The following is a 9,402-nucleotide window of genomic DNA, read 5'->3' on the forward strand; positions in this document are numbered from 1 at the left end:
ACTCGCTTGAGCCCAGGAGTTGGAGGTTGCTGTGAGCTGTAATGCCACGGCACTCTACCCAGGGGGACAGCTTGAGGCTCTGTCTCAAAAAAAATAAAAATAAAAATAAAAATATTTTAATCACAGGGGAGAGGAAGGCAATACCTTTGTTCACATATATAAGTATGCAAATGCTCATATATAAGTACATCAAAATGTTTATAAAATTTCATTTAATAAGACACAAAAATACAAAACTGGGCATGCAATATGAATAAATTTTTTGTAAAACAGCATTACAAAAAAACACAAACATCAAAATGTTAGTAAAACTAGTGTTTGGGTGCTGGTATTATGTTTTTTTCTTTTTAAGATACATGGCCTACTTATACAAAGGGAAGAATTTTTTTTTTTAAGATTTTGTTGGTTTCTAACTCTGCCACTTACTAGTTGAACATCGGTCAATCCCAAACAACTGTCTATATATTTAGCTTGCTCCAAAAAAGCAAAAGGGCGGATTAGATAAACCAAGCTGAATGTTCTATACCTTAAAAGAACGAATGGAGGATATCCCGCTATCCGGCTGTCTCTGGTAGTCGTAGCGTGAGAAAGGCCCCTTCAGTACAGCCCCTGTGTGTTTCAAGTCCACGTTTTCTTCCACAGCAATGTTACCCCAGTGAGAGACCTCAATGACCCGGGTCATGCTGGTGATGGTCAGGAAAGGGCTGTTGTTCTCATAATGTACTTTGAAAGTATCCTGCAGAGGAAGGAACAAGTAGTTCAAAGGCTTGGCAACGGAGCAGTCAATGCTACTTTACCCAAATGGATGGTTAAATTATGATGTAACCAGTAATATATACAAAAACATTTTATATGTTTATTAGGACTTTTTGCTCACATGGAAATAAATGTTCGTGATCTGTATTAATTAGAAAATTGGGACATAAAAAAATAAAAATTGTTTAAAGTCCAACATAAATGCCTTTTGCATTTTAAAAATAAAAACTTCTACATTCCAATTATCTTATAGTCACAATAAAAGAAAAAAGAACCTGAAAATAACAGGAATGTCAACATACATAGAAACTAGAATTAGAGATTATTTCTACTTTCTCCTTGCAGTATTTATTTTCCAAATTTCTATAATGAGATTTTTTTTTCCTTTCAGTTTTTGGCCAGGGCTGGGTTTGAACCCGCTGCTTCTGGTTGATGAGGCCAGGGCCCTACTCCTTTGAGCCACAGGCGCTGCCCAGCTTTTTTTTTTTTTTTTTTTTCAAGACAGAGTCTTACTCTGTTGCCTGGCCTAAAGTCCAATAGCGTCATCCAGGCTCATTGCAACCTAAAACTCCTGGGCTCAGCCCCCAGAATAGCTGGGACTACAGGCATGCACCTACCACACCCAGCTAATTTTTCTAGAGATGGGGTCTTGGCTCTTGCTCAGGGTGGTCTCCAACTCCTGGCCTCAAACGATTCTCCTGACTTGGCCTCCTAGAGTGCCAGGATTATAGGCATGAGTTACCATCCACAGCCTACAATAAGTTTTCAAACTGCTTTTGAAATAATTTTTAGTTTGAAAATAAAATAAAATCTTAAATTATAAATAAGAAAAAACTCTAACTAGGAAATACATAAGATCTAATGAAGAGGCTCAGCACCCATAGCACAGTGGTTATGGCGCCAGCTACATATACGGAGGCTGGTGGGTTCGAACCTGGCCCAGGCCAGCTGAACAACAATGACAACTGCAACAAAAAATAGCCAGTGTTGTGGCAGGCGCCTGCAGTCCCAGCTACTTGGGAGACTGAGGCAAGAGAATCGCTTAAGCCCAAGAGCTTGAGTTTGCTGTGAGCTCTGACATCACAGCTCTCTACTGAGGGCAACATAGTGAGACTCTGCCTCAAAAAAAAAAAGGGGATCTCATGAAGATATAAACTCTATCCAATGAGCTCAAAACTTGAAGATAATACATAGCATTACTACTACTGGGTTTTTCTGTCCCAAAGACTTACCAGAAAAATTCACAGAAGAGCAACCCGTTAGCTAACGAGTATAGTCTGATGGGTGTGCCTGTGCAGACACATCCTCAAAATAACATCATGAAGTAAGTCCTACTCATCCCCATTTTACATATAAAAGCTGCCCCCAGCACTTGGGAAACCAAGGCAGATGGACTGCCTGAGCGCACAGGTTTGAGACCAGTCTGAGCCAGAGCAAGACCCTGTCTCTAAAAAATAGGCTGGCACTGTAGCAGGCACCTGTAGTCCAAGCTGCTTGGGAGGCTGAGGCAAGAGGATCACTTGAACCCAAGAGTTGGAGGTTGCTGTGAACTGTGACACCACAGCACTCTACTGGGGGCAACATAGTGAGGCTCCATCTCCAAAAAAATAAATAAATAAATAAGACTTAGCAGTTTCCATTGTCTTGTTCAGAATCATTAACTCAAGGGGCAATCCAAGGTCTTCGACTATGCAGAAGTTCTGACTTGACACTTCTACATGGCAAGTACTGCTTCCCAGTAAGGTCCCAGAGAATTAAAGTCAATACCTTCAGCAATTCCTCAACTTCTTTACCAATTTTACCACTGACATTAGTATTAAAAACTTTTTGGTTATTAGAGAATTCAAGAGCTCTGTTATAACCACACTCCTAAAACTCTATAGAAATGCAATACAAAATAAAAAGGCCAGAAAAACACCCTTCTTCCTACGAAAAATTTATACTAGTCTTTTCTATTTTTGCATGTTTGATACGTGCCATAACGAAATCTTTTTAAGCCTTAATTGCTCCGTCTCCCTTTAAGTCCCAACCTGTGAGGCCCAGCATTGGGACCCTCAGCCACTTGGCCAGCTGTCCTTACCTCGGCACTCCCCAACAATACCACCTGAGGCCTCTGTCCCTCTTACACCTCTACCTGGAATGTCTTGCTTGCATCTCCCCCAGTTTCCACTCCAACTCTCCAGATGCTACCCCCCTAGTCTCTACCTCTGTTCCCAAAGGAGAAACATGACCCTCATGGATTCATGTTACAGCAGGTAAAAACTGCTGAGGCTCATCTTAGAAATGACTTTAGACTTCCCCATAACTCCTCTCCTGCTAGATCTAAAGGGAGAACCCCACACCACCCAAGCCTATCAACCAGCAGTCACTCTTCAAAACATTTTCTGAAGAGAACAGCCATGGCTGGCCCCTTCTGCAGCCCACCTGACTATAGGCAGGGACATCTCTGAAAGGCCCATAGTCCAGCAGGTCCTCAGAGCGCGCAGGGCTCCCCAGCTTGGTGTAGCTCTCCACGTTGCGGGAGGCAAGCTTCACACGCATGGTTTGTGTTTTCGTTGGGTAAGGAGAGTAGAAATAATGGTTCCCCTCGAACACCACGAACTGTTTCTCTGATTGGGTGATCTGGGTTGGATATGGCTGAAGCACATGGGTGTAGACTGTTTCCACAATGACTGAAATCTTGGATCCAGGATCAAGAGCAACTGGAAGCTTGACTGTGAAGAATCTCCCACTGAAACACGAACCAGGCAAGAAAATTAAGAGACTGAGGAAAATGAAGACACAGCTAGCTGTTCAGTTATGTCAAAATTTTGAGCCTACGACAAAAGCTGGTACCTTTAAGAGATCAACTTTAACCTTTTTTAAAGAAAGGGTTTCACTCTGTTGCCCAGGCTAGAGTGCTGTGGCATCAGCCTAGCTCACAACCCCAAACTCCTGGGTTTAAGTGATCCTCCTGCCTCCCCCTCCAGAGCAGCTGGGACTACAGGCACCCACCACTACACTGGGCTAATTTTTCTATTTTTGGTAGAGACAGGGTCTTGACCTTGCTCACTTGGGCTCAAATTCCCGACCTCAATGGATCCTTCTGCCTCAGCCTCTCAGAATGCTAACATTACAGGTGTAAGCCACCATGCTCGGCCACCTTTCATCTTTTAAGCCTTGTAAGACAAATGTCTAGATGTTCATCTCAGGGCTGTTTATAACAGCAATCAGAGTAAGACAACCTAATGTCCAACTAGATAATGATTAAAAATATTCTAGTGTGGCAGTGCCTGTGGCTCAGTGGGTAGAGCACCAGCCCCATATACCAAGGGTGTCAGGTTCAAACCAACCCCGGCCAGCTAAAACGGCAGTGGTAGCTGTAACAAAAAATAGCCAGGCGTTATGGCAGGCGCCTGTAGTCCCAGCTACTCAGGAGCCTGAGGCAAGAGAATCACCTAAGCCCAGGAGTTGGAGGTTGCTGTGAGCTATGTGATGCCACGGCACTCTACCAGGGTGATAAAGTGAAACTGTCTCTACAAAAAAAAAAAAAAAAAAAATCCACAGGGTAGGCCAGGCACAGTAGGTCACACCTGTAACCCTAGCTCTCTGGGAGGCTGAGGCGGGTGGACTGCCTGAACTCACAGGTTCAAGAACAGCCTGAGCCAGAGCGAGACCTCTCTAAAAATAGCCAGGTGTTGTAGTGAGTGCCTGTATTGCCAGATACTTGGGAGGCTGAGGCAAGAAAATCGCTTAAGCCCAGGAGTTTGAGGTTGCTGTGAGCTGTGATCCCACTCTACCAAGGGGCAACAAAGTGAGACTGTCTCAAAAAACAATTTTTTTAAGTATTAAATGTTTCAAATTCCTTAAAGATAAAGTCCATACCTCTAACAATGGTATTGAAATAAGACGGCAGATGCGAGAGAAGGATGGACCCCACTTCAGATGTAATTAATTAATAGAAATTTATTGATAATTTGATACACTTGCAGGTATACCTATAGGGGGCTATTGTGGTGGGCCAACAAGCAGCCTCGAGTGGCAGGTGAAATGCCTTTTTATACCGTTATTCTGCACAGTCATGCGTAGTCAGCAAGCTGCATAATACAGGAGCCAATCATAGCAGTTAGGCAGGGGGTTGCAAGGTGGGGGTACATACTGGCTCATAATCACAAGATACATCACAAGCAGCACATTACTTCATGATCATAAGATGGGGTATATCATAAAGGGTTACACAATTCAGGGTGGAGGTACATGCTAATTTAAGGTACATTAGCTCACAAATCATAAATTGAGGGGTGCAAACAAGTATTGGGTAAGTTTCCAAGAATGACTTGGGACCTTTTCATCAAGGGCTCACCCCTCTCTTTGCTCAACCCCTCCCTGCATACTTCCTTAATTTCAGGCTGCTTCTTTACCCTTGAGGGGGCTAGGACTAAAGCCTTAGGAGAGGTTTTCTTTTCAAGGGTAGGGGGCTTGTTCCCCACTGATCTTAGGGAGGGGGTCAATGGCAGGGGGCTTGGTTATTATAGTATACAAAGCATTCCTTAAAATAAATTCAACCCTCCTTATACATCTCCACCTTCCTCTAAGTTTCAGCCACTCTAAAGGCCCACTTAACTAAACTCTCCATGATGTATCAAACCTCTGTATCTAGGCCAGGGGCGGTGGCTCACAGGTGTAATCTCAGCACTCTGGAGGACCAGGCAGGCAATCACATGAGCTCAGGAGTTCAAGACCAGCCTGAGCAAGAGCTAGACCCCCATCTCTAAAGAGCTGGGCATTGTGGTACCTGTAGTCCCAACTACTTGGGAGGCTGAGGCAAGAGGATTGCTTGAGCCCAGGAATTTGAGGTTGATATGACCTATGATGCCCTGTCAGTCTACCCAGGGGGACAAAGTGAGACTCTGTCAGGGAAAAAAAAAATCTCTGTATCTTTTTTTTTTGCTTTTTCTCTTCTTTTTTCAGAGATGTGATCTGTGGCTGGTCTCCCACCTAAGCCTCCAGAGCAGCTGGAACTGCAGGCGTGTTCCACCACACCTGGCAAACCTCTCTATCTCTGCACATGTCTCTGGCTGGGATTCTGCCTGGACTGTTTCCTCCACTCCATGGGTCAGCCCTCGTTGTGATTAGGCACTTACTAGGTACCAAGTTCCGTCCTACATTCAGTACGTGTATTAATTTAGTGAATGTTAACTCTGATCAGATGAAGGACACTATTATTGTTTTGAGGGGGAAACTGAGGATACACAGCTAGTGAGCCAGGTGGTAAAGCTGCAAAGACTGCACTCAACAACTATGCTATCCTGCTAAGAGACGCTGCAGGGGCGGCGCCTGTGGCTGAAAAGGAGAGGGCGCCGGCCCCACACGGTGGAGGGGGCGGGTTCAAACCCAGCCCTGCCCAAAAAAAAAAAAAGAGAGAGAGATAAGCTGCAGGCCATCAGTCTGAGCCAGTAGACACAGACAGGGTCCTCAGGCAGTCTCAAAGGGGAAGAGGAGTCTCTCAAACGTTTACAAGGGATTTTAAGAGCAACTTATTTAAGGCCAGCTCTCAAATTTGATATCCTCAGTGCTGGTGAAATGCCTAATTCATGTCACTGAGGCTGCAGTAAAGGGAAAAAAAAATGTAATTACCATACTTTAAAATTTTTGTACATGAAATCAAAGCAATTCAAGGAGGATTAAACATAATAAAATTGGCCAGGCTCAGGAGCACATGCCTATAATCCCAACACTTTGGGAGGCCACGGTGGGAGAATCACTTCAGGCCAGGAGTTTGAGATCAGCATGACAAATATAGCAAGACCTTGTCTCTACCAAAAAAATAAGATGGGCATGGTGGCTAGTGCCTGTAGTCCTAGCTCAGGTAGCAATGAGTTATGATGACACCACTGCACTCTAGCCAGGTCATTATCTCAGGGGGGAAAAGACAACTATGAGGATCACAGAGAAAATAGGAAATGGTTATGATACATGTGGTGGAAAAAAAGATTAAAAAGTAGAATTAGGCTCGGCGCCTGTGGCTCAAGCGGCTAAGGCGCCAGCCACATACACCTAAGGTGGCGGGTTCGAATCCCCAGCCCGGGCCCGCCAAGCAACAATGACGGCTGCAACCAAAAAATAGCCGGGCGTTGTGGTGGGAGCCTGTAGTCCCAGCTACTTGGGAGTCTGAGGCAGGAGACTCGCTTGAGCCCAGGAGTTGGAGGTTGCTGCGAGCTGTGATGCCATGGCACTCTACCCAGGGGGATAGCTTGAGGCTCTGTCTCAAAAAAAAGTAGAATTACAGGCTGGGCTCAGCGGCTCACACCTATAATCCCAGCACTCTGAGAGGCTGAGGTAGGTAGATTGATTGAGCTCAGAACTGGAGACCAGTCTGAGCAAGAGATCCCCATCTCTACTAAAAATAGAAAAAATAGCCAGGCATGGTGGCACCTATAGACCAAGCTACTCAGGAGGCTGAAGCAAGAGAATCACTTGAGCCCAGGAGTTCGAGGTGGTTGCTGTGAGCTGTGACACCACAGCACTCTACCAAGGGCGACAAGTGAAACTCTGTCTCAAAACATTCTGCCAAGCTACAAGACCCAATTTAACATTTTCTGAATCACCTGGGTACCAACAGTTCTAAGGCACAATGGTTTGCTGGTCAAGAACCAAATTTTTTATTTTTTCCGATGCTAAACTACAGTATAAGCTAAAACAACTTTAGCACAATTGACATCTCTGACATCTCAGGGTGGATAATTCTTTGCTGGGAAGGGACACCTGTCATGGGCATTGTAGGAGAGCTGGCAGCATCCCTTGCCTCCCAGTAGATGCCAATAGTAACCCCCTCTATTTGTAACAGCTAAAAATGTCTCCAGATAGTGCCAAACGTCCCTGGCAGGGGGATGGGGGCAAAATGGCTCCCTACTCCAATAAGAATCACTAAGCTATAGCTCGGTGCTCATGCCTCAGTGGTTAGGGTGCTGGCCACATGCACTGGGGCTGGTGGATTCAAACCCAGCCTGGGCCTGCTAAACAATGACAACAATAACACACACACACATACACAAACACAAAATAGCCGGGCGTTGTGGCGGACACCTGTGGTCCCAGCTACTTGGGAGGCCAAGGCAAGAAAATCACTTAAGCCCAAGAGTTTGAGGTTGCTGTGAGCCGTGATGCCACAGCTGTCTACCCAGGGTAACAGCTTGAGATTCTGTCTCAAAAAAAAAAAAAAAAAAAAAAAAACCAATATTCAATGGGGGAAAGAATCCTTATTTAACAAATGGTACTGGGAAAACTGGTTATCCACATACAGAAGACTGAAACTGGACCTGCAAGTCTCACCTCTGACAAAAATTGATTCTTGTTGGATAAAAGATTTAAATTTAAGATACACAACAATAAAAATTCTAGAAGAAGGGTGGCGCCTGTGGCTCAAAGGAGTAGGGCGCCAGCCCCATATGCCGGAGGTGGTGGGTTCAAACCCAGCCCTGGCCAAAAAAACTGCAAAAAAAAAAAAAAAAAATTCTAGAAGAAAGTGTGGGGAAAACACTTGACATACTAGCCTGGGAAGAAACTTTATGAGGAAGACCCCCTCCCCCAGCAATTGCAGCAACACCAAAAATAAATCACTGGGACTTGAACAAGCTAAATAGCTTTTGCACAGCTAAGAGTACCACAAACAGAGCCAAAAGACAGCCCTCAGAATGGGAGATTTTTACATGTTATGAACCTGACAAAGGCCTAATAACTAGAATCTACACAGAACTCAAACAGTAAGAAAAGGGCAAATAACCCTCTCTATAAAAGGGCAAGAGATTTGAACAGAAACTTCTCCGAGGATGACAGACGAATGGCCAACAAACACATGAAAAGGTGCTCACTGGCTCACTGGTGCCATAGCTCCGGGAGTAGGGCACCAGCCACATACACTGGAAGTGGCGGGTTTGAGCCTGCCTGCTAAGCAACAATAAAAACTGCAACCAAAATCTGCCAGGCATTGGGGTGGGCACCTGTGGTTCCAGCCACAGGGGAGGCTGAGACAAGAGAATCCCTTGAGCCCAAGAGTTGGAGGTTGTTTTGAACTGTGATGCCACGGCACTCTACCCAGGGTGACTCGGTGAGACTCTGTCTCGAAAAAAAAATGCTTGTCATTAATCATCAGAGAAATACAAATCAAAACCACTCTAAGGGGCGGCACCTGTGGCTCAGTGAGTAGAGCGCCAGCCCCATATACCAAGGGTGGCAAGTTCAAACCCAGCCCTGGCCAAACTGCAACAAAAAAATAGCAGGGCGTTGCGGCAGGAACCTGTAGACCCAGCTACTCGGGAGGCTGAGGCAAGAGAATCGCCTAAGTCCAGGACTTGGAGGTTGCTGTGAGCTGTGATGCCACAGCTCTCTACCGAGGGTGATGAAGTAAGACTCTGTCTCTTAAAAAAAAAAAACACTCTAAGGGCTCAGCCGTAGCTCAGTGGCTAGGGCACCATCCACATACACCAGGGCTGGTGGGTTCCTGGGCAGGTTCAACCAGATCTGCCAAACAGCAACAACCACAATCACAACCACAACAAAAAAGACAGGTGCTATGGTGGGCGCCTGTAGGTAGTCCCAGCTACTTGGGAGGCTGAGGCAAGAGAATCGCTTAAACTCAGGAGTTTGAGGTTGCTGTGAGCTGTGGCA

General features: G+C 45.3%; 1 protein-coding gene across 1 annotated transcript in view; it reads right to left on the reverse strand.

The window, feature by feature from the left end:
• RPN1 (ribophorin I) overlaps positions 1-9,402 on the reverse strand; it is a 39,482-nt gene that overhangs the window by 16,005 nt on the left and 14,075 nt on the right. Inside the window, exons 3-4 of the mRNA XM_003796199.2 lie at positions 3,181-3,487; positions 527-736 (exon numbers count right to left, since the gene is read on the reverse strand). Coding sequence (XP_003796247.1) covers positions 527-736; positions 3,181-3,487 — 517 coding nt within the window. The remainder of the gene's footprint in view (positions 1-526; positions 737-3,180; positions 3,488-9,402) is intronic.

This window comes from Otolemur garnettii, unplaced genomic scaffold (assembly GCF_000181295.1).
Source record: "Otolemur garnettii isolate 467f Iridium unplaced genomic scaffold, OtoGar3 scaffold00101, whole genome shotgun sequence".
NCBI lineage: Eukaryota > Metazoa > Chordata > Mammalia > Primates > Galagidae > Otolemur > Otolemur garnettii.